Source organism: Pecten maximus, chromosome 5, assembly GCF_902652985.1.
Source record: "Pecten maximus chromosome 5, xPecMax1.1, whole genome shotgun sequence".
Classification (NCBI taxonomy): Eukaryota; Metazoa; Mollusca; class Bivalvia; order Pectinida; family Pectinidae; genus Pecten; species Pecten maximus.
The window spans coordinates 18,670,089-18,697,146 of NC_047019.1; the positions used below are offsets into that span (position 1 = coordinate 18,670,089).

Consider the following 27,058-nt stretch of genomic DNA (forward strand, 5'->3'; position numbering starts at 1 on the left):
GAGGAACGGAACACAAACCCAATATATATCGCATATTACTTCTTGAGAGTGGGCAAAACAAGCGATACGCTATTTTTGTATCTTTTCGGGATGTTTATCAGACACAAGCGTGAACTTGTCGTGCTAAATTTGCCACCATTCCATCTATTGCGGCAATTTCTAGTCTATCTACAACCCACGCACGCTAGTATGTAACCATGTAACACCCCTCCCCCTTTTCAAAGATGGTACACGTTTTCAGAGGCTGCCTAATCAATATAGAACCTAAGGGTTATTATCATATTTTTGCAGCGTCAATTCTCAATATGATTCCACTGCTGTATTTAAACACAAATGCACATATCTATGCTAAGCTAATTTCTTAACTGTTTGTAAAAACAAACTGTTATATAGGCAGCACAGACTCGATGAAATCAACTATTGATTAATAGAGACGTTATAAAGACGTTTTCATTTCGAGTGGCAATATTGTACAGGTTGTAGGGGGTGACATATATATAAAATGATGATGGATTATTTGGCTAATAATTTGGCAAATGAACCGAATCGTATGTCATTCCATAAAATAGTATGTCTATATATATAGAGTTTTGTAGTATAAGTTCGAACCCATGATTTTAGTAATGACTACAATTGAAAAATCAATTCAAATCAAACAAATAACGTTTTAATTTATTTTTTTTTAATTCAAATAATAAGTTAAACAAGAGATATATCAACATGATCATAATGTACATTGTATGGAATATTTCATGACTTTCCATTTCATATGAAAAAAATGAAGGGGATTCAAAATGCTTCATTTTTGCCAACATTCCGGCCAGCTAAGTTCAAACAATAACACGAGTTTCATAAATCTCATGAAACAGGAACTAATAAAATATTAAGTTTATAACATAAGAAATATTCTTTTAATAATCAATGGGGGAAAACAGCACATTCACAGACTCATTAGAAGTCAAAAACGGTGGTATCTAGATTGCTTGTTTCCTTCATTAGGGGCATCCAAATGCAATTGACACCATAGATTAGTGACTTCAAATACATTTCACACCATAATCTAGTGACGTTACGTTTGAAACAACAGAAACTTGCATCGTATTAAAGATCTGCTAAATTTATGAAATTATGAAATAAATGTTATGACGTTGATAATTTTGTGTTTATATGATAAGTGGCAATCAGCAATAATGTTGCTGAAAAATAAATGATGTTAGTTATGATAAGCATTAATTAGGTAACATGTGATTCCATGATCAGTACAAATTACTTAATGAACCATATATAATGAATACTATTCTTGCTTATGTTCATAGTTAAAAACATGCGAGACATTTTATGTTATGGAACATGCCAATATGACTGATGAAACAATATATAAGCATAGAGGACACCCTTAATACAATGTATATGGTAATTTGAAGAAGAACACGAGCAAATCCTTACTTTACTAAGTTCTTTATCTTTACGACTATGTCAAGCAAGAGAAAACCCTAAACATATATACATATGATATAAACACGTGACGGGGGTGCATGTTTCTCAAAGAACATCTCCCTTTAAACTCCTAACGAATCCAATTCAAAACAATAAGAGATTGGTTATACAAAAGAAATTTATTAGAATGAAAATATTTACAAAGTGTAATGTATGCATTAACATTTTAATGATATCTTTCGAATATTTAGGAATTTTCCGTGTTATGACTAGAGTTGATAATTGTAACATTCGTTGATGTGACAAATGATTATTATTTGTGAATGAATACCAATAATAAAGTATCCATGTAGTTGTTTTTATGATAAACTGGTGTTCATTCTGTTAAAGGTCAAGACCCAGACTGGTATTTAAACCTTTAAAATGTCCGTTCGGTGTACAGTATTATGGGTACATATAGATATATCCTGTATGGATGACTCAGTCAGTGTCTACCTATTACGTACTCTCTTGATTAGCCAAATTACCTGTTAACTTATACATATAACTTGTATATCTACTGTCACAGAACGGTGGCTGCTCTTTTTAAAGTGCATTGTGGCACATATTCTAAGGTTGGTAAACTAACCTCAACTGTGAATGGGTGGTAATCATAATGCGATTTGTGGTGGACAGATGTAAAGATATGTATTAAATACTGAAATATGATTCCGGATATATGCGCTATTTAGGTCAAAACCTATATTGCCAATACACACGCTTAGCGATTACAGACTTATACCAAGGTCCAAATATGTAACATAAGTATGTACTGTAGATAACGAAAATGTGGAATGAACACATCTGGACACAGTTGATTAGGATGAAGATTGACATTAAATCTAAAAACGTACAACATGGTTGAGATCACCTTCGTTCGTTGTAAGATTTGTACACCTGTGTACAAAATCATACTTTCAAGACAAGGCAAAAGGAGAAATTTCGATATCTACAGTTGTTATAGAAACTTGCTATCTAAACGCATAAATAAACTCCTTTCTTCACAAAAATGGTCATTGGGGGCGACACTGGTTTTCATAAACTTTTGACATATGCATAACTAGTGAGATTGTTTTTGTAACAAGTGAACAATCGTTTTAATATTACGCAGGAAATATATAAATATACTCGAAATTGACGAGATAAATTAAAAAAGGCTGTAATTTTCATGATTTGTTTTCCTTTTGTAATATAAATGTCCAATCATTTTGCATTTCCATGAATACCAGTAATTCCCAATTATTATATGTATTTCTGGAAGACACTTTATACTTAATTTTCCCAATCTAAACATTATTTTATCTTTATTCATATAACTGTTAGAGCGAATATTTAGACTGTATGCGCCTATTTTATTATTGCGATTATCAACCAGAAAAAAAAACAATTTCCATACTTATATCAGTTGGATTGACGATTTAGTTTGAATGGTGGTATATGTTCTAACACTTGTTTTAATCTTTGAACTAGTTTCTGTGAAAAAGCATATTTAGAAATACCAAACGATTAACAATCTTGCTTCTTAATTCGGCCAAACTATATCATACATTTTATATTATACACTGTCGTTCATATTTTCTTATTTACAAATGACAGAAGTGTTTATATTACATATGTATGACATTGCCTTTAATTAAATATATTAGCTTTATTAGACGATTCGTTTTTTTTTTCATCGATTGTTACATAACCAAAAGGAATTCAAACATGCTAATGTGCATATTAATGCCCCCTTTTCAGAGCATTTGGATACTTTGGCATATGTAAATCCAAAATACTTGATATTTACACTATACCACATGTATGTTACAATTGAAAACTTAATTAGCAGGTATTACCTTAATGATAAGAGGTTTTTCTATATAGGATCTTTATAGTAGTTTTCATCTCATTAGGTTTTATCAAGCATGAAGCATTTTTTTTTTTTTTTTTTTTGTGGGGTGGCTTTGCTCGCAAAAATTGTTTTTTAAAAACTTACTTCGAAATAAATTTCACAAATCCTAATATGAAATAAAAAGATGTTTAAGATAATCTTGATCAAATCATTCATAAAAAGTTTATTTTGACAGGTTTAACAGTCAGAACTTGGAAGTCTTCATTAAACATAGACAGCCGTTTTTGTGTCATTCATAACTGATGGCGTCACGTCATTGTCCATATTTTGGCGTCGGAGTTGATATACGGCACAGCAAATGACAAACGCTCCAGGTTATATTACAATTGTGACATGCAATGGATAGCACGTCGATTAAGCGATAAAAGTACTACGAATACTTAGGTTATATTATTATTTGAGTATAAGTATTTGAGAGCTAAATTTTAAACAAACACATTCAGATGTATAACGCTTGATTAACCTTTCATCGCAACAATGCAATTTCATTATTTTTATGTGCTTGATATAATTAAAAGAAAACTAAATAATACCTTAATCAATAATCAAAATAACCAGCTGAAGATTTCTGGATTTATTGCTGATTTGTTTTCTATGACTATGTATATTGAGATTATACCAGTCATACGGTCTAACATATCGAAAAAAAAACGAAATAAATACATGGCATATTAACGATTCGCCCTTTTACCTTACCCATTATAGGATTAAATCCTTTTGGTCCATCTCACTCCACGCAATAATAAACACTTATTTTATTACTTGCCTCATGTTAACACACAAATCGTTATTGTCTTTTAGCAACTCCTTGACCAGGGTCTAGAGGAGATACAAACTGCACATTTTTACTGGCGAGCGCCATTTTGCGGCTATATGCGCCAAAAGAATCGTCAGAGTCAGAATCTCTGAACACAACGGGTTCGTTCACCCCTGAATCGCTAGTAACACTGATGACAGGAGTGACTGACGTCACATTTGGTCTGGCAGGAATTTGGTCCGGCATGAGCTGAACAGTGTGTACAGTCACCTTCTGTGAACCAGAATCACCGGAGGGATCACTGTACATAGAATCTTCCTCTTCACGGCTTTGTTTTGCCTTTCCCTCACAGCCGCCATTCATCGGAGGTCGTCCCTCATTCATCAAATGTACGATCGGAAGTGACAGAAATCCATTACCTCCTGAAGGGGAAAGAGAACCAGTTCCTCCCGTTGGAACTCCCAATCCTTTACTTTCAGAACCGTTAGGTGCTAGGTCCGTTCCTAGTGTAACAACATTTCCAACAGAGGGTTGTTTTTTAGGCTTAACCACGCGGTTTTTCTCTACTATTTCCCGTGGAGTCAATACTGGGCTATTTTCTTTTTTCTTTTTCAACGAATCTATAGCTTTCGATGTCGGTGTCGGTCCTGCAACCTGTTCACCAACCACTGATGGGCTTTCTTCCTTCAAAGGTTGCATTTCCCGAATGGGTTCGGCAGGTTTGGGCAATGCTTCCTCGTCGCTACTAGACACAAATGAAGGGGGTGGGTTGATCACATTATTTGAATTACTAGTACTAGTACTCGTGCTATTAGCGGAGGTTGTCCGACCCATGGCTCTGTTGTACAAATTACGTCTATAATTCAATGGGTTGAGTCTTTCACCGATCACATCATCACGGAATATACGCCTTACCCCATCGTATGAAGAAAAGCGTTTCGGAACATCGTCAGTAAAGTTTAAAGGAGGGAGGTCCTGATGATGAAGTCCTACCTTGATTGGGGCTAAAGAGCATACCCCGTTAAGGGATGAGTCCACAGGTACAAATTTAAGCCTTCTGTACTCCTCGTGAACACGCGCCCGCCAATCGTATTGAGGGTATGTCCCTGGAACGAACCGTCTTGGAGAGGAAATATCTTGGAGACCGGACTGTTTTTGTCCTATAGACACAATGTTTAGTCGATCACCACGGTAGTTACTCCCATTGTACGTCGGACTCACTTTGGTTGGGGTTTTACGCTTTAGTCTCGTGTCAACTTTAGCTTTCAATGAAGTTTTTAGGGCCTTTTGTCCACTTCGATATGTGTCCGGAGTTGCACTGACCGATGACCCGACACTTGGTCTGTCAAGTCTACGTATTGGCGGATGACCGTAACTAGACCTACCAGACATATCACTATGTTGGCCTTCACCTTTCTTAACACCTTTTTTCTGAAGTAGTTGTTTCCTCATGTATTCCCCAAGGTCAATAGGAGGAAGATGGTCAAATCCCAGCATCTTTATCTGTTTATATTGGGGTGTACCCACTCCATCCTTAGCTACTGGCTTTCGCCGCTTCTGCTTGATGTTGAATGCGAATTGATTGTTATGCTGAGCAAGTGAAACGTCATCGGGGAGATTTGCACGTAAAACACTCTCCTTGGAAACCAGAAATGACGGGCCCTGCCGAGTACTTATTGAGCTGATTCCCTCCGTGAAAACCGGGGCTGTAGGTTTATTGGCGGCGGCCTTATCCGATTGACGTCTGTCTGCCTTGGTACCTTTGGCACGAATGGAAACCTTAACAGGTGGTAGATTCCTCACTGCGAGAGACGTGTCATCTGCCACAATAGAATTGTATTGTTGTAAAATTGATAGGGCTTTGTCACGCGCAAGGTAGTTAATTTTTACGCGTGTTGGCGTGTCTTGAGTCGTAGCCTTGTTGATGCTTTGTGCTGGTCCTTTGGGTGAACGCTGCGTATTGTTTCCCGTAGAGACCTTCTGAGACACGTTCACTGCCGGAAGACTGAGTGACAGAGAATCATGGTTTGTCCTAGTAGACTCCTTTGGTACAGATATTATATTGCCAAGAGGAGGCAATGACCCGTCCATGCTTATAGCTTGCCCTCCGTTTCCACCACGCCAGTCTGAAAGAATAAGCAAAGTCAGTCATATTGAATGATTTGCAAAGTGTTAATTGTAATAGTTGGTAAGTATTGTCAGTTGTAAAATCTACTAGTGTATTTAGTATGCTGATGCATATCAACTATTGTACAATAGCCATTATACGCAAGCGTTCATCCACCTAGCTTCACTAAACATGTTGATGGAGCGATGCCCATCTCTGATCAGACTGAAATACAATGGGCGCATTCGTATACATGTTATGATCAGTGAGTTATCGTGACCAGCTCGCGTACATAGGCCGTGCGTGCCTGTCAATAATAGAAACCAAATGTACCCTGTAATCGACGGTGTTACTGCGTTTGATATGAATCAAAAATGACGTTATCAGCGAATCTCAGATACATATTGATCTTGGTTCTCTCTCAAATGATCAAGAGTCCCCTCATAGATTCTGGAAAACACATATATAGACCAGGAAAGAGTCTTATGTATTATGTACCACGCTCCTTTGGTGAAACAATAGCGCGCTGTTCATCATTCATGGAACAATCATATAGGAAACACTGACTTGTGTAAGATAAAATCAGAGAGAGTGTGTGCTTAGTATCGTCGGCGGCAGAACGCTACAATAACGATGACAAAGAAAGCATCGTTCAAGATCTAATAAAGAATTCATTGAGCCTAAAAAGACTTACGTTTACGTGAAAAGGAAATGTCTCATTCATAAAGTCAGTGATGCATTTTAAGATTTGACGTCATATTATGTTTAGTAAGTGTTATGGAATAAAAATAGAAAACACCATCATTTAAGAACAAAAACCCATTTAGAAAGAGATGTCTGCCGGATTTACGTATAAACTCGTTATATTCAGGAGAAGTGATTTTATATTCAGATGTCCAAAGTATTTAAAAGGTTTCTATCGGAACTAATCTCCACTTTGTACTTGACTATAAAACCTCTTTGTGCTTCTATAACACATTAGTCCTTAAGCAAAACAATGGCTCACGACTCTTGATAATTAAACATCGTGGTGACAGTATACATTGCTTATCAGTTTATCGAACGACTGTGCAATGTAAACACTGTGTTTTTGTTCATTCGTTTTTCTGAAATGAACATACATTGTAGTAAAAATCAACACGGAAAATTTAAATGTTTTGAATAACCAAAATCTAAAATCCGAATAAAAAGTCGTACCTATGTAATTATTGGAATACTTAAGTACTAATAAGTCACATTAGGGTAATAATATAGACGGGAACAACAACAAAATGTCTATACCCTACTTTCGTTCCTTTGGTCTTTGTTCGAAATTCGTTTATTGTCTGTGTTGGATCAAATAACAACTGTCTTTCTTTATGTTAAGGAACCCTTGTAATACTATGCTCGCCGATATCAACATTCCGTGAATGAACATATGTTTCTCAATAGCCATTCATTTCCTTTTTCAATTCAACGCAGTCCAATAAATCTTTAGACAGTATTGTCTTTTAGAACACTCATGCGAATTACACCTTGTACCATCGTTACATTAAAAGTATGCAACAGTAGAGAGAAAATTCCATGACCAGACCAGTACTTTAACCCAGAACCTTCGAACACTACCGAGGATTCAAAACTATCCGGGTCTTGAAACCGGGTCCTCCGAACTTTACCGGATCTCGAAACCTTGACCCCCGAAATATACGGTTACTCGAAACTGGGACCTGCGAACTCTACCGGGTTTTAAAACCGGGACCTCTTCACTCTACCGTGACCTCCGCACCCTACAGGGTCTCGAAACCAGGACCTCTAAACTCTAACGAGACTTTAAACTGCGGCAACCGAACTCTAATGAGACTCTCAACCGATACCTGCGAACTCTTCCGGGTCTCGAAACCTGGACCTCCGAAATACCGGCAATTGTAATCAGAACCCCCTACCTTCAGGGCGCTGGCGCTCAGTTCCGCTACGCTGTATACTTGTATAACGAATGAAGCTACATTTCACATTCGTTTTGTCTGAATCACAGCTTATAGAAGAGCTTCCTGCCAAATAATCTCAAAGGCTTTTGAAAAAAAAATCTGCAGTTGAAAAACACCGCATATTCTTTAGTTATCTGCTAAAATAGTTCCAACTGACTCAGTGCTATTGTCTATTTCGCTCAACCAATCTAAACACGAAAATGGCTGATTAATTAGGATATTTTGATTTCTTATACTTGTTCTCGTATATGCCATATTCAATTCTCTTAACATCAATGCGGTAATAATATCAACGCTTCCGATATAGATATCAACGTCTTATACCCGTCAATAGCCGATGACTTACGTTCTTAAAAACCCTTTTTTCATTTTAAAGAATGAAATCCATATCTTGTAAGCTTCGCTGTTCATATCTTGTATGTCATCTGTAAGACCTATGTTTGTACAATCTTGAAATTTTCAAAAATCATGATGTCGCGATGATCAGTCTCAAATCTATGAAAGTTTCAAAATTGATATTTAATCAAATGGCATAACGTATGTAAATCGCATATACCTTCATTGTGAAAAATATATGCTACTTAATAAGCATTGTTTGTTAAATCAACATTACTACCTAATTTATAGGTAATCAATACCTTAATGTTGTACTTAAGGTCACCTACAACGTCACACCATAGAAATAGAGTTCCATTATTAATTACATTGCGTGGGAATATTCCCGGGTCAACCTTGGCACGTGTGCTAAGTAGTCCAATATATAGCAGTCTTGTTGCTATGGTTACTTTGTTAAACACGCGTCTGGTACTTACTGTATTCTTATCAACGTTAGGTAATAGAATGCAGGTCAATTTTGCCTCGATAAAGAGTTTCCTAACGAATAAAACTGTTTTAGGAAAAACAAAGTCACCCTAAGTATCATCATGTATCAGAGCAAATGATTACTTCAATTTCTGAAATGTACACCAAAATATATTATTATCTAAATGAATGAATAAACCTTATTGGTAAATGACATATATGTATTGTCAATACATATCGATAGTTTCACGAGTGCGAAGCAAGATTGTAAAATATCGAAATATTCTGTCATACGAGTGATATATATGTTATATTTAACAGAAAACCATTCACATTCTTTTTATTGCATCTAATAAACTTAAAAACAAAATTGAAAACATCTTGAAATTAAATGTGACAAAAAGTGCGGGAATCAGTAATGACGTCATCTCTTTGTGACGTTACTCCACGTCAACTTGACGGCGCCATTTTGAAAGGACTGATCAACGCAATTTTAGCGTTTTCTTTTGTTATAGGAGAATATGTGCATGAATAGATAACGTCAAGTGAGTTTTTTTGTTTAAAAACTAGTCTGAAAATTTGAGAAATACAGCAAAATAACCAAGTTTCAACGAGGTGAATACAAGGGTTCGCTCTGATTGTTCAAAAACGGAAAGCTTATATTTTCACTGCAAATCTTAAAATTTCACTGGCCATCGCTGCAGTGAAAAGATAAGTTTTATTAGTTTGATTTTCTATATTTCACTGGCAAAAAAGCAATAACACTATTTCATGGCATCTTTATTTTTGTAAAAATATTTCATAGCATATGTATCATCAATATTTATATTTCATAACATCTTTATCATCTGTATAAATAGCATCTTTATCATCAGTAAAAATACGTCATAACATCTTTATCATCTGTATACATATTTAATAGCATCTTCATCATCAGAATAGCTTTTTCATAGCATCTTTCCTTAATAACGGGTTTAATATATTGCTGCTTATGTTAAAACTATCCATATGCAATTTTTTCCCATACCGTCAAGAAAATTTGTGTAATGATGTTATTTTCACATAATTAAACCCAACCATCCTGTCACATTTATCTTGGCCGTTATCTCCTTATCTGTACTATATTTCGGCGACAGTGAAGTCGTTTTCGATTGAAAATCCAATTTCCATTTCACAAGCGCTATTAAAGGGAAAAGTGGCTGGAATATCTGCCCGACAAGAATATGCATACGAGTATGTTATCTACTAGAAACGGGATGACTACATCATCTACTGGACAAGAATATGGCCTAAAATCTATTAACATGGAATCTTTTGGTCAATTAATCTGCTAACAAAATGTCAAATATTCATCAATAAAAAAATATAGCAATAAGGGTTTCGACATGAACCGACAGGAATGTTGCGTCAATTTCTGGTTAAGACGGCTGTAAGTGCTTACCCACTTATTTAAGAAATTGCGTCCGATTTATTTCAGTTGACTGTTAGAGTGACTGCATGCGATACTAGACACTAACAGTTTGGATATGTTTATTATCCCTGTGATGTTTACACACGTTTATTCTCAGCTTGAATGAAATGCATGATCATATACGTATCTTTAATTTACACATAGTGCCTGGCGATATTACAATGGAACTTAGTGCATTTAAACACATACATATTCTAATAGTTGAACAGAACATCACTATCACTATCTCCACACTACTTGTTTACATACCTGTATTTAAAGATAACACTTCCATTTCGGTGTCCTGATAAGAGAAAACACTAGCCAAGTTATTACGCTGGATGTAACGTTAGAGAATCTCTAATATTCGAAGGGTATATATTACGAAATTTATATCCATGTACATGCCTCTTGTTTACTCATAAATCTAAAAAAAAAAAAACGTCCTCAGTATTTCTATATTCGGTCCTCTTTTATATCTCAATGAAACATCTCGTTCTTGGACAGGTTCAACGTTTCCTTACAATCGCACATTACTTATAACTTCTTATACCTTAATGCGTATCGTAGAACTATGCAAAACCACCGCTAAATATGGCAAGAAGAAAAGTCATTATTGTCAAAGTTTGGAATTATGCCATGAAATGAATACAAGTTTTCATAAGTGCTCCCTTGTGATTTGCTCCAGATTTGCCTGGTCATTATTGTGGTATTGGTACAGGAAAGCTTCTACAGGACCGACGTGATCACAGCGATATAGCTGGTTAAGTTCAGCACGCTTTAAGATTTAAGAGGATTTAGATAAAACATTAATAGACCTTGATCTGTTATGGGGCTATTTACAGGTTTGAATTATCACAGGTAAACTTACAATGACCTCAATCGATAAACCTAATTACGGCCACCAAATTTGGTAATTGCACTAAATTGGAGCGTGTTAGTAAATGGGGATACAATAATGTATATATGTACATTGGATATACATAGCCCTATCTCATTATACCCACATACGTATTAGGGTGATTCACTTATCAATTATTCTTTGTTAGGTAAATTACCATTGTGTTGAATCTGTTTAGGGACGTCATGTTGAAATTTTCTATTTAAAAAAAAACATAGGCCTTAACAAGCGAATGTCTGTTCCGCCTTATGTTTATGTACGATGGCCCATATCGTACGGGCAAAATAGTGTTACTAGTAGTACGTTTTTGTCAGCGAAAAACGTACCTACATATAGTGTGTCAAAAATATCTACTGCTAGTAGTAGATAAATGTGTACACAAAAAGTGTACGTACAAATCCTGTGTCAAAAACCTACTACTAACTACTAGTAACACATTTTCGACACAAAATTTGTACGTACATATTTTATGTACAAATTTATCTACTTCCTCTAAATATCAATTAACATTCTTTCCTATCTTGATTCATCGCCTTGTGGTCGTATGTTGACTGCATCCGATAAGAATACGAGAAAACAATTAACTTTTGTCTCATTTGCACATATTTTGGTTTCGAGTGATACCATTCTTCCATTACGCTGGCTGGACTTTAAAGCCATATACTCCCAAGGAATGTTTACATTACCAGATCATTGCAGTTTTCAGACTTAATATATACCTAACAAATTATTGCGAATCAAAAACTGGAGGAAAATGTGTTTTTATGACAGTGAACGGGATATTCCCAAAAATAATACCTGGGTCCCAAAGACCAAGTTTCCATTCGAAATAGTCCCATAATGCAACGGAAGGGTTATCATTCTATACAAAATGGAGGAACGCCGAATGCGTGACCCTGCAAAAACACAGATAGATTCTGCCAAAATTAAACGTAAAAGCGACTGGAATCAGCAAAACCCGATTATTTCCTAAGGAAAGGAAATGATTCGTTGGAATAGACTCGAATTCCGATTTTGCGGGACGTCTATTGGATTGCTGATTAGCTTTTGAACATTGTCAACTTCACTGATGTTTGTTTATTTTGTTCACTTATTAATATACGCGAATATTCTGTTAATATGTTTAAATTAAAGCAATGATAGGCAGAGTTCACGTATACTCGATATGTAAACAACGACCATGTGTGTAGTTTATGTGCAGTGCACGTTGTTATAGCCTCGTTCTCGGCTACGTGACATCCTCGTGATAAAAATAAATGCGGCGTGTTATTTTTATACACTGAAGTCTCAAGGACTCCTCTGGTCAAGCATCCAGACCAGTGGTCATTTTAATGTTAGAAGAGCGTTAATGAGCATCTTGGACTGCCATTAATACATGTGTACAACTAGAATTTTAGGTTATTTGGGAGTATGTGGCTTTACATTCGCGCAGTTAATTGGGTTCTGTCTTTTATTACCTTATCAGGCAAAATTAGCCTATGACCGCATGGTTATCAATCAAGAATAAAAGGAATGTTACTTGATATTTGGAAGTAGTAGATAAATGTGTACATAACATATGTACGTACAAATTTTGTGTCGAAAATGTATTGCTAGTAACAGGTTTTTGACACAGGATTTGTACGTATACTTTTTGTGTACAAATTTATCTACTACTAGCAGTAGATATTTTTGACACACAATATGTACGTATGTTTTTCATTGACAAAAACGTACTACTAGTAACACTATTTTGCCCGTCCGATATCGGCCATCGTACTACCCCGAGGGAATTCCATAATATGTCGCCTCTTATTATATACCCGACACTCCGACACGTATTTTAAAAGCAATTGAAAATGTACAAGGAGAATAAGACCATTTGCTAAAGAAGAGTAAGCGTCTTCTACAATGCTGACGACACTTCCATACCAATCTGTACAGTAGTATAGTACCGGGTTAACGACAGAAAGATCCGTGATACTTTTGTGTACCACTGTGGTACCTCCCACTCCCATTCGCAACACCTCGGCCTATTCTATTGGGTTAGATAGAAGGTACGGAATTGACCGAGTAGTTACGAATGGCGCATATATGCGTAACACCTGTAAATTTACACTGCATTTAATCAATATGGCGGTCATATTATTAATTAAGGTAATATTATTCATGCAATCGACAGCTCATGTAACAGGTTCAATGCTTTAAACTGGGGACCGTAGTTATATTTACTAAAATATGTGTTCCATGTATTAGACTGACTGATGTAGCTTTCAAAAGGACAGGTATTGATTTTGATAATACAAGGCCAAGTTCCACATATTATTTCCGTCGGTACAATAATTTACTTAATCACAAGAACACAAGTACATTTCCATAATTTCACTTTGTCATATTGAATACAATATTGAACTAAATCATTTGTTTTAAGTATCTTATTTTTAGCTCTGAACTTATTTTCATATTTTTTTTACAAATGGTTACATCTCCATATCAATCTTGAACAAAAATATCTCATATCAAAAATAATAATTACAATATCATAAACAATTGATTGATTAAATACCCATTATTACCCATCACACTAAGGCATATCACATATGATAATATACGGCTTTAGATAAAGCTGTAGGATATGTGTTTATCGCACAGCCATTTAAATCAATTACCTTTGTGAATATACCCCATTATTTAACTGATGTAATCAATTTCATGCTTGTAATTCATTAGACACGCTCATGGCCATCGTCGACTCTATCCGAGTACAGACGTACTCACGATTCTAGTATGAAAAATCCCCCTTTTAGTATAAATACTCACGCTTTCAGAGTAAATCCATTACATCTTGATACTGGGTCCCACGGTTTGAGAAATATTATCCACTTCCCATGTGGATATGAAATAAAATGTTCATCGCGTTATGAGAAATAATTAACAAAGAGATTCGGTAATGAAACTGTACCTTGCCAAGATCATAGGAATCATATCAATAATGCAATAAGCTTACTTAAATGATAAGACTTTTAAATATTCAATCGAAAACGGAGATTTCAAATAGAAGTGAAGACGATAAAGAATCTGACTGGATACTGAACACCATGTCTAGTGATGGTATAAACTAATGAATGTTTGTAGTTATGGTTAAATTATATCAGACGATAAGTAAATAAACTAACCATGCTCCAATGAATATACCATCCGCCATGTACTTGTCTTATCTTAATAACCCCACACAATGGGTATTGTTCCACTCCAATCGTTCCTTATATGTAAGTATGTCTACTACATATATGTATATATCTATCTATCTAACCAGTACATAACGGTCCTATCTAAAATCTACGGGGTGGTCTACGAAAAATTATGATATATCTGATGTACTGATCTCGAGCTACGGACCAGAGGGATATACGGTGCAGCTTACCACACTAAAATAAACTGTTCGATAAGCGTACAATCATTCATTAAAAATGACCAACACTTTAACTTAAATGAAAGAGACGTATACTGGCTTTTAAGAGATTTAATTGTTATACTATACATGTGATTAAATAGGTGGGAATGATATGTATATTTCAATGTGTGGGACTTTATCGATCGATCTTATTCAGGTTTCTGAAGTCAACAATAAGGATATATTCTATTGTTATTGAGAACAAAGCTTTCATTTTCGCTTTTGAGTTATGCTTTCATTTTAACTATATATCTTGTACGTTAATGCTAATATTTAATCTAAACTATCAATAAAACTACGAAGTATAACGCTAGTGAAATGTCAAGCATATCAGAGCAGAAGTCGATAGGAAAATGCAAAATCAATTAATATAATTATAAGTAGATATTAACTGAAAAGCATACACAATAGAAGAACACCATATCACATAAACAGGAACTTTTCGGCATAGTTATAGTCTGTTTCATTTTAAATCCTTATTCATAATGTGTCACCATACAAAGATTTAGACAATAGGTGAGTCGAGGATTTTGGTTCGTCGCGTCGATTTCGACTAATCAAAGGTTAACCGTACATCCACCTACCCACTGGCTTATGTCAAGCTCGACTTATATCACACTATAGTGGACGCGAAGAAACAACATAATGCATTAAATATAACAGTCAATTGTGGGAAAGGTCATGTTTGTTTTCGGACGGTTGTGAATATTCTTGACAAATTATTTGATGTTCAGTTAAAATACAAAAATATATTTAATGATATTATCATAATTTCATATCAACAGATGTCATCTTTTCATCATCTTTTGAAAACTAAAAATCCTTCTGATCAGTATTAAATCCTACAATAAACTGTTTTTCATCTTTATAAATTATAAACATAGCATTCTTATCTTAAACCCTGATTTAGTTATTATTAAAAGGCTGATACGATTTGTCAGTGTGTATCTAACACCTTATCTCGCATAAGAAGTTACGAACAACTCAATAACATGGAATAATGTAAACAGACAAGGCACCTTTGTGTGTCTATGTTTATACATCGTGTTGATGAAATATTAAAAAGTGGCATTACAAACGTATTGTTAACGCCTTGGCCAAATTATGTGGAGAAAAAGTAATAAAATTAGTTCAATAGACTGTAACAATGTTTACCATAGTTTGAACTATGTGTCAAATTTGAAGTGATATCAACATCCCAGTACAGATTAAATTGCTATAAATCAACTCAACTGAAACAATTCTTGGCATATTACTCTTTGTGAGTTTTTTCCTGTGCAAAATCTTATTTATTTTTGTTTTGGTAATGATTTTTAATACAGATATTTTAATGAACGCTGGTATTAAAAGATTGTGTTCTATATTAATACACATGTATTGTTTGTGTCACTTGACTGTTTGATAGTGTGAATTTGTCAATGTGTCTATTCCATGGGAGCATCATTACACTTTTCTTTCATTTATCCAATATTATGCCTGCTTTAAAACAACATTAGTAGATATAATGATAAGTGATATTATTGTGGTTAGATTGTGTCAGGCAGTCTTTGTGTTATCTTGCCAAAGAGTATACTTTGCATCAACGCTTTGCACGTCAATCTTAATATCATATGATAATGCTTTGCATCAAACATTCAGAGGGTGGCTATTTACATGCACATCTACGAGTAGATAAGCATACAGAATTAAAACCTATATAAATTAAAAACATGTTAACGAGAAAAATGGGCTTTGTTATATTTATCTGTAAGCATCATTTCGTTCCTATTGACAATAAATGTATATCTTCACGAGAGTTCAATAGCTATATGTGCATGTAGTAGTTTGGGAACGATTACTATGGGATCGCAGATGTGTTTGATATGGAGATATCCGCGAGTAATTCAGTTTCATATTATGTTGTAAATCAAACATTGTATGTAAAATTTAAAAGAGATGTAAATACCAATACCTTCAACGGCCAGCATCGTGATGAGTTTAGGTAGAACTCCTGTCTTTTCGGTATCAACGTGTCTCCTATCGTTCTCTCCACATCTCCACGACTCTATCAGAGCATGTCCTCTTATACATCGCTAAATAAACTTATAATGCTCATCCGATTTTCCTCATAATAAATGTATGTGGGATCGATATCCTACAGAGCCAGGATTATCGTTATAGCTGGCTGTGACCTAGTCCTGTCTATTAAGCTCGTACATATTACCTGGGTACTTTAATCTTACCACCGTGTCAGGTGTGCATTCAGTGTGAACATTTTACCTTGCTTTACTGTTCCTGTCGATCCCTATACACATACAAATCAGTATGATACCCACCAAAGAAAGTCAATGATTTTGAAAGCCTACATTGACGTTTATAAAAAAGATATGGAAATTCGAACAAATATCCTGGTATTGATTTGTGACATAAATGAATATTTTAAACTTTGTCATTATGAAAGACATCCAGTTGTTTGGAAAATACCTTACAAAAGCTACACAAAAGGACAGATAATATGTTTTATACAAATATACGACGAAGTTTTCCTATGATGATATCCTGGATGACTTGATAATCAATTGTTTTGCAATATATATCCCATATTGTTATTGGTGTTCGGGAAAGCACCGTGCCATGACTTCATGATGAAGTGTATTTTTATATGCACCACGCTTATTTTGTTTCTATAGAATGCATGTAAAATGCTGCATTTCCAAAGGCCAAAGTCGTTATGAGTATAAAGGTTGTAAAAAGGACTTCAAAGTTTCAATTAGAAATAAGTAATAGATAGAGAATGTGCAGAAGAGTGAATGTGAAACTGCATCATACATCTGTTTCGTCCTTATAGGACTCTCCACTGGTGTCAGCAACATAATACAGTTGATTCGTCCTTATAGGATTCAACAGTCATCCTATGGACATCATACAGCTGTTTCGTCCTTCGAATCCTCGTCCGTGATGGTAAGGACATCATACAGCTATTCCGTCGTGATAGGGCTCGTAAGTGATGCTAGGGACACCATACAGCTGGTTCGTGCTTCGAAGAATCGTCAAAAATGTACGGCCTCTACCTCCTAGTGCTCGTCAGTTATGTTAGGGACACCATAGAGCTGGTTCCTTCTCCAATGACTCGTCAGCTATGTTAGGGACATCATATAGCTGGTTCATCCCTATAGGACTCATCAGTTATGTCAGGGACATCATATAGCTGTTCCCTCCTTCTAGGACTCGTCAGTTATGTTAGTGACATCATACAGCTGGTCCATCATTCTAGGACTCATCAGTTATGTTAGATACATCATACAGCTGGCTCCTCCTTCTAGGACTCGTCAGTTATGTAGGAGACATCATATATCTGCTTCCTCCTTCTAGGACTCATCAGTTATGTAAGAGACATCAAACAGCTGGTTCCTCTAAGTGATGCAAATCCAGAAGTATGGAAAATCGAAATAGTTCCATATAGAGATTATCTTGAGTACAATTACTCCATACTATTTTTCTTTTTTTTTCCTGTCAAATTCGATGATTTTAGTAAGTTTGCATATCGTGGACCCTTACCGATTATTCGCAATTCACGCATTCAAAGAGTTTATCACTCAGATAACAATCACAAGACAAAGTGCAAAAGACACACACATTTGATTGCTACTTGTATTTTATTATTATTATTATTTTCTGAAAAATTATTACGATCCACTGGAGCTCTTTTCAGTGACACTTTTGGCCAAACGAGAAAAAATCTTTATGAGAAGTCACAAATATATCAATCAATTGGAATAACTAGACGGTCAACGTCCATTCACTTTAGAATGCCATTTTCTCAAACCAATAGCATTACACCTACGTGAAATGCACTGTATTCACAAGGGCTAGAAGTAACCAGACCTGGTCTACCTTCTTTCCTACCTTACCTAGCCTCGGTGGCTGGATTGAACGTCATTCTTGTGTTGGAGAATAATTAGACTGACCTGGAGACGGTAATTTGTTTAATAACATACATTGTATCAAATGTATCCCAAGGATAATGACAGGATATCTACATAGGCAATATCCCGTCGCGCAGCCTTTATTAATTACCAGTATCCGCCTGAATATGTAATCATAATAAAACTGTGTATTACCCGCGGCGAATGGTTATTGTACTACCACAAGAGTACTTATGTTTGTTTGTTACACATACAGTATTAATGAATATTGATCCAAGATCGAATACAGTTTTCTTAGTACATTCTGTATCTTTTTTTTTTTTTTTTTAGGTTCAAAAATTTTATTTTCAAAGACACCAACAAAATACAAAAAATGTCCTCACACACGAGGGCTAGCATTCGCCATACTTCATTCATTCATTCCGTTTATTCCGTACATGTTAAAATGGTGTTGTGCAGCCTTGTTAGGGGAGCTTACTCCGAATCAAGTGCTCCTTGCCGAGTTTACCACGTGTAGGAGTGTATAACGTGTGTCTGTCCACAACACGTGTCATCGACTGCGGTTGTTTGGAGACTGCGCTTTACAGTATTACCGAGTAAGTCTTATTCATAGTTATGTAAACAGTTCAGAATTTAAATTTACATTATTGAGATTAATTTCTATCATATACTGCTTTACCAAAGACTTAGACTAAGTTATTTCTGATTCTTACTAGTTCTAGGCCTACCTGTGATTCTGACTCGCAGTTTTGGTCCAGATCGAGAAACAAATATTACAACGTACAACATCCATGAGGTGTTTTAATTAGTTATAACAAACTGCAAAAATGACAATGATTTAACGTTATATTAAAAGAAGGTCGAGTTATTATTTTAACTAATTTATCTTGTTCATGTTATTTTTTTCATTTAATCTATTTTTAGAATGGATTTGGAGCATTAAGACGAAGATCTGCCCAGGTTCCAAGTCGGCATACCATACAACTATTGGTCCAGGACCTTATGAAAATACTTCGTGTAGAAATTTAGGTCTGCCATGAACATATTGTAAATATCTACAGTTTTTGTTCTTTTTTCACTGACATAAAATGATTTATATATATTATAGCCTATTAGTACAAGTAGAAAATTCAACTGTTGAAACTTCTTTTTTCCTGGTTGATACCCAATGACAATACATTTTAGTGTTCTTATTTTTGTAAATATTCCCATTTTATGTAAATTCATTGTTATAGTATTCCAAAACTCATCTAGATGTGAGCATTCTATGAAAAAATGCAAGTTGTCATCAACTGTATTACAATATGGACATACATCTGTACTTTCAATCCGCCATCTTTTAAGATTTTTCCTAGTTGGAATAATATTATGTATCAGCTTCCATTTAAAAATTTTTAAGACATTATCAGGCAATTTCTTGAATATAAATTCAAAACAATCTTGTATATTGTACATTCTGTATCTTAAGGTTAAGGTTATGATATTAGATGCGTTGAGTGTTATCGATTTATAAAAGTGTATTCTAGTTTTTGATTTACAAAAACGAGCGAGAAGACTGTTTATGAAATAATTAAACTGATGCTCAAATAATTGTTTCAAATTGTTTTTTGTAATATTTCCATTGTTTCAGTATTGTTGTAGTATTATTTAGGGTGAGCAAAAGTTTTTTTAATTTGTTATAACATTCTCAAATTTTAATTATTAAGGTTGCACATATCTTTACAAACGAAACTGGGACAACATGCAAATGGATTTCAACTAAAGCATTATACTTACAATGTTTTTATATTGATTCATTTCATTTTTGTTCAAAATGCCGACCTCGATTAGTTGCCGATAACATCAGACACGCTACAAATTTACGCCATATGATGTCCCCATCGAGAAAGTTAATCGTTGTAACATTGATGACTCTCAAAGTCTACTCAAGTTAGTCTCAATGAACCTGCCAAATTTAATCTGTTTCATTTGTCTATGGATTTGACCAGATTAACATCATTCTACGCGTATGAAAAAAATTATAGTGCACACGCCAACCGCCCGCTTCTGCCCGATCTGTATGCATAACCCATACAGTACATACATCAGGCCAATGTTTGGGGGGGGGGGGGGGGGGGATCTCAAATGCTTTATTTGAGGGAATAGTTCTGAGTCAGAAAAACATGTAACATACATGTGAGATTAACGGGGCTTTGGAGGAAGTGAATGGGACTGTTTTGTTAGAGTTACATAATAGGCATCATGGACGCCTACATTAAGATTATGAAAGTATAAATGAAATCTTTAACAATAACACGGGTGAAAATGTCTAATCCCCGCTCCTGAATAATGCTTCATTTTGTATATATTCAGAATTAGCTCATAGTGCTTTAAATTAGCCCATTTCTGATAAAAAAAAATAACAATTCATAATCATCACGGTCTGATTCAATTCTGATCCTGTAATTCGTCCGAATGGCCGGTGGACTGGGAATCAAGCATTCGTGTAAAGCCTCTGTGTGACATGCGGTCGAAATAATGCCTCCATTTGAAAAAAGATGTATAAAAGTGTAGCGGAACTGGACTGGGTCGATCATCGGCGACTAGGTAGCTCAGTGGTAGAGTGTCCGTCTAGAGTTCGGAGGGTCCCGGGTTCGAACCCCGGTCTGGCTGCTACATTTTCTCCTCTCCTGTTACATAATTGGTGAGCTTGCCTACCCTTGTTTAAAGCATTAGGTGTATGCTTAGCAAGGGGATATCCGAACTTGTGGTCTTCGGGGGCAAAGACTTGAAAAAAGGAGAGAGGAATGTAGCGGAACTGGACTGGGCCGATCATCGGCGACCAGGTAGCTCAGTGGTAGAGTGTCCGTCTAGAGTTCGGAGGGTCCCGGGTTCGAACCCCGGTCTGGCTGCTACATTTTCTCCTCTCCTGTTACACAAGGAAGTTCATTCGATCAATCAGTAAACATAAAATGAATGAAGTATCATCTTTTCATCAGTTGCAGTGCTCGTATCAAGGTCCCATATTTTGAATCGTAAAGATGGCTGTTCAGTTCGTATTGAAGCGGAAGACAACTGGAGATCACAGACCAGTCATCATTCTTCCGCGCAGTTGGCAGAACTTTTTTTATGGGTTCATGGGTTGATGAATTGAATTGCTCTTGAGACAAATTCAACAAGAACTCCGAAGCCGTTCATTAAATTTGTCGCATGAGCAACTCAATTCATCAACCCATGGAATCGATCAAAGCAACATTCAATCCTTGAATAAACATAGTAACACCAATTTATAAGGTAGACAACTTTTATGACTCGTGCCCTGACCGGGACTCGAACTCGCGATGTACAGTAACCAACTCCCTAGCCAGAAATGCTCGCAGCTTATACCGCTGCGCCTCATCGGCGTTCTTATAAAAAGAACGTTTCAATGGCGCAGTGATGGTCGTTCCGATACCCTGACAACACGATCATAGTGACAAATCGTCTATTAGATGATATGAATACCTGTATCGCAATGTTTTTACATACATGTGTGCAATTGTACACTTAATATAAATATTCATCACAGGAAAACTACGACAGGAAATTCAGATCTTCCTTCGGATCACCAACACATAGTTAATATGGTACATCGTGCTAAGTATTTGATATATAGAATAGTAACACAAATGACGAAGGGAGATAAATTTTATGACTTGTGCCCTGAATAGGCCTCGAACTCACAATCTACGGCACCCAATCGCCTAGCCAGAAATTCCCGCAGCTTATACCTCTGGCCCATATCGGCGTTCAATGCGCATCTTGTGTTTACATTGACATGAGTCAAAACACATTACTCTAAAATGTCAGTCCCTTTATCACGTTGTAAATATCCCATGACGTCTCGCATCATATTAGGATATATAGCGTTCTTCTATCGTTACTTTTTAAATACATTCATCTCAAATCAAAAATAAACGAAATTAATAGCAGAGCAATGGAAAATGCAAACAAAACTAAACCTAACACAAGTTCGTCCGTTGCCATACTCCATTAGCCTTCAATGACCTTACTAAGATGACCTGTATATTTCTGAACAGGACAATTGTCCTCGATTTGCTTTCCTGTCATTGACCCTTCGCGATAACATGAAAAGTCACTTAGAGAGAAAAGCTACGATGAACGTCTATCATTTGTTTTGTAGCGTCCAACTAATTGTATCTTCGAATCAATTTACATCATTCAAAGCGATATACCGAATAACAAAAACCTAAATAGCCGGTCCACATATCAGATATCCTTATCAACTTCGCAATTACGGGTTAATGAAAAGCCTTTTTGCTTTCACAAGCCTAATGGCAACCGGCAGGAAAGGATCGTTTTATGTATGACTATTGCAAAATAGGTCGACATGTGATCTCCGGTCGGTCAATACAGTATGATATGTATATATAGTGGTTACCGAGAATCGTTTTGTTTACGGAATTAACAAAGTGATGGTATGTATGGGTACGTTGATGTTTTACCTAATATTTAATTAAATGTTTTGAAGTATAAAGCTTTTTAATTAAAGCTGAGAAGACGGCAGCGATATCTTTATTCATCTTTTAGTTGTAAATCAATGTTTTATTCGTTAAACCATCACATTTTTCTTTTTTGACGTCAGATGTACATTGGAAATCAAAATGTTGTTCTTTGCAGCATTACATAATATTCTTTGCAGCATTACATAATATCAAGTGATTGTTCTGATTGAATGTCGGGCAAAGATACTACGCTGCATCGCTGTCCATTACATGACTAGGTCATGATGACAACCAACAATCACAGTAAAAGCACATATATATTAATGGCGAGCTTCCGTGTGAATGCTGACAAGAGCGATTCTGTTCTTAATGACCATTTGTCTTCTAGAATGTAGTCTAGTTCAACAGTGTAATCAAGGGTTTGCTCATTCTCGTTTGTTAGGGTTAAGGTTACTAGACGTGAGTAGAAATATTATTATGTAATGTTTATGCCATCCTTCAAGCATCAATCTAACAATATTCACAAATTGATTGAAACAAAGAAATCGATCCATATGTCACTGAGAACATTTATGTGGGAGGTTTAATTTCCATGGTAAACTTCCTCTGTGACCATTAACATTCAGATAAATTGATCGATATCGAACTTCAGTACTCACAGTTACGTTAGTAGAAATATCAGTGGTAGAATTACCTGTATACATATTTAAAGTAAATTACTCCGTCTTATAATATCTACTGTTTTAATTCTTTCGAAGCATTTGGCGCCTTTAAGTGATGTTTTTAGTGGGGTTTTTTTGTTTTTTTTTTTTGTTGTTGTTTTTTTTTTTTTTATATTTATTACATTATTTGATGTTTAGCAACCCAGGAAGATTAAAGCAAAACAGAAGATGATGAGAAATCTGAAATCTGCATGCGCAGATTTGAATGTGTTTTTTAGATAAGAAGCATATTGCAAACTAAAAGTTGTGACAAGGATGCAGAACAAAATACATGGAAGCGGTCATGGGATAGTCACAAATCGATCGGAGCTCTTACATAATGGCTGGTCGCGGACTCACTTAATGACGACAAAGTGTGAAAAGAATCAATTCGGTATCAATAGCATTGTTTTGGTGTCTGTTTTCTGTCGTTAGTTCCGAGTTTATAACTATTTGTTGATTATATTCATCCTTGTTTTCTTAACACACATTAATGCATAATAAATCATAAATGATTGCAATTCTATAATACTATTGTATTCTGACTGATTTTAGTTTGAGATGTTTTTTTTATTATTTTTTTTCATTTGGTATTTTATGCTTCATTGAAAATATATCTTAGTCTTAATGTCTGATAGAAGAGAAGAAAGTATTTAAAAATAATACTGTAATAAACACACACTTGTCACACATCAATGTCATCACACTTTTCGAAACACCCGTATGCACGTATTACACGAGAATTGATAAACAAATTTTAAAATTTCTTTACTATCAGGACGGTTGTGTGGAGACAATGTTGCAGAACCTAGCGTTCGCTTGAATTTCGCTAAATCAACTAAATATTTATATAATTCTTTAAAGCCAGTACCAGGCCTGTTTGTGTTTAGTTTTATGTTGAGCAGTGTATTTTAGACAACAACGATGAGTTAAATATAATCAAAAACCATGTTCCGAGTAGCAGATGAATTTGATTTGATTTTCATATATTGTATATATATATATATGTGTGTGTGTTTTATAGGACAGATGACTTTAGGATTTAACATAAAGACGAAGCTTTGTATTGATATTTCGTTATCAGTTTAGTTGCAAAAGAAATGAGATAAAGCGCATGTGTTTATCGTATCATTTATAATTCCTTACTTGTTCTATCTTAATTGAATTGCATATGAACATAACCGTAATATATTGAAAATGCTCCGGTTATGTACCATTAAATGGTACTTTTCTTTTTCTAATCAGTAGATAAATGATAGGGGGGGGGGGGGATAGCGGCCCGTTAGTCACTGATCTGCCAGCTCCCTTGTATCTGTGAAAACACAACGACGAGCTTGCATGATTGAAAATTAATAATAAATGTAACATCATATCTCGATGGGATCTCCAGCCTGTTTTAGCATCCTCAATTGAATCTGTTACTAGATCTAACTCGTTGTTTAACACGCTGCACGTAAGGGCATTAAGGGAAACATATCTTAATACTTTATCTTTTTCCTTCATATTTCATTTTTTGGCCAGCAAATAATTGAATGCCGGGTTATCTTTTTCAAAATATCTTACTGGTTGCAAAATATATAAATCATATATCATCAAAGTTCAATACAAGATAATTTGTACCCCCGAAACTTGAAAATGCACCACAGATATATACGCAACAACCTCTTACCTTCAAGCTTCACGCCTATATAGGTACATCAGGAAACACACCTGATTGCCCTGTTCAGCCACTGAAGTCCGCGGAGCTAGCACAGGTACATTGTCCGAGAACAGGTAGATTGGATCGTGATCAGGCTGGGTATTATCGACGGCTGATACTTACATCATCAGTGCGTGATACATAGATCCTTTGTGTTGACATGACAACCGTCACAATGGAATCCCTTTCTTCTTTCTCTCATTATAAAGGACATTATCTGCTTTCTCTATCGAATTCCATTATCCAATGATTTCGTTTCCTCAAAGTTTTTGTACTCCTGGTTTTACGACGTCTATTCGTGGGGAAAGCGTGTCATCATGCTACGACTCTTTGAAATATCTGGAGCAAGCACTACAACAGACAGAAACTAATCGAATTCTTCTATGTAAAATGCCGTTCCTACAGTATATTTCAATCACTTCATTGTTAAGAAATGGCTTTTGCTGTGATAAAGAAACAAACACTTTTTTTCTTCGAACGAAATAGTCAACACAGTAAAAACAGGTACAAGTATTGCATAAGGTGGCGAAGTTTGTGTACACAGTTTCTTTATCTGGTTGGTATGTTATATACTATGCTACCTACAATTGAATTGCTACTTGTCACTAGATACTGTAAAATAAATGCTAGTTTCGTTAAAGCGATTTTCGCAACGTCTTTTCGTTGTTTTGTTTCATTTTCGATCGATACAATTCCACACAAACGAAATCAAAATTTGTAAGGAATAGAATGTTCCTATTTCACATACGTGAATGAAAAGTATATACAATTTATTTGTTATCAATCATATAATTTTTCAATTCATATCAAGTATGCTAAATAGGATATTCAGATATAAAGACATCAACACATACTTACAAACTTGAACTCAAAGATGCCGTGTTTAAAAAAGCAAATACATCTAGACCACTAAAAACAACAGGAAGCACAACCCTACAAAAAATGGAGACGGAACCAAGGATCTACTGGCTTCCATATACATGAAATGAATATCCACAGAGAAGTGTCGCTTATGGCTAAGGCTTGTTAGGATGACGATGATTAGTTAGGCATTTGGTCATAGACCGATCTCAAGCATCTTTGGCTGAAAGGAATCCTGTTTAAATGGTTATCAGCTTTTCTTGGTGGTTTATTGCTGGACAAAAACTATTGGTTGTTCAACAAAACGACTACCGACGTGTATATGAAATCACTTTTCTAAGAAAACACCAATAAAGCCATGGCAAAACAATAAAAGAAGTAAGATTTACACAGAATCTAGTCATAAACTACAAACATACATGTACATATTCCATCATTAGTCTTGGTCGTGATGTTCTACAAAATGCCTTTATCAAAAACTAAAAACCATTATAAAGTAAATCTAAATGTGTCTGTAGTTAACATCTATACGGTAATAGTGTTTCAAACAAATTAAACTGCTTTACTACATATGTTTTCCAATCAATGTCGAATATTTCATGTGGACCTTAGATTTGCAGTGGCT

The 27,058-nt window shown here is 35.3% G+C and overlaps 1 protein-coding gene, 1 long non-coding RNA gene and 2 other non-coding genes across 5 annotated transcripts; 3 read left to right on the forward strand and 1 right to left on the reverse strand.

The window, feature by feature from the left end:
- Positions 1-660: 660 nt before the first annotated feature.
- Positions 661-16,944, reverse strand: LOC117327408. 2 transcript variants are annotated; one of them, XM_033884366.1, is made up of 2 exons: positions 16,735-16,944; positions 661-6,253 (listed from the first exon to the last, which is right to left on the reverse strand). In XM_033884366.1, exons 1-2 carry the CDS (start codon positions 16,748-16,750, stop codon positions 4,158-4,160), a joined length of 2,112 nt encoding a protein of 703 aa, XP_033740257.1. In that variant the 5' UTR covers positions 16,751-16,944; the 3' UTR covers positions 661-4,157. The 2 variants fall into 2 exon arrangements, with proteins under 2 accessions (XP_033740257.1, XP_033740256.1); XM_033884365.1 differs by lacking the exon at positions 16,735-16,944 and adding an exon at positions 10,720-10,980.
- Positions 16,945-19,007: 2,063 nt separating this feature from the next.
- Positions 19,008-19,744, forward strand: LOC117327409. Its single transcript, XR_004532630.1, has 2 exons — positions 19,008-19,284; positions 19,613-19,744. It is a non-coding gene; the product is annotated as an uncharacterized LOC117327409 (long non-coding RNA).
- A 1,524-nt stretch (positions 19,745-21,268) lies between these two features.
- On the forward strand, positions 21,269-21,340 carry Trnas-aga. The gene has a single exon. It is a non-coding gene; the product is annotated as a tRNA-Ser (tRNA).
- Positions 21,341-21,507: 167 nt separating this feature from the next.
- Trnas-aga lies at positions 21,508-21,579 on the forward strand. Its single transcript has one exon. It is a non-coding gene; the product is annotated as a tRNA-Ser (tRNA).
- The last annotated feature ends 5,479 nt before the right edge of the window (positions 21,580-27,058 follow it).

What these genes read in the sequence shown, in the direction of transcription:
- LOC117327408 (XM_033884365.1), bottom strand. Translation starts at nt 10,744, where the DNA reads ATGGAAGTGTTATCTTTAAATACAG. An exon ending in AGTGTTATCTTTAAATACAG is followed by an intron (nt 6,254 to 10,719) that starts GTATGTAAACAA and finishes TTATTCTTTCAG; the next exon opens with ACTGGCGTGGTGGAAACGGA.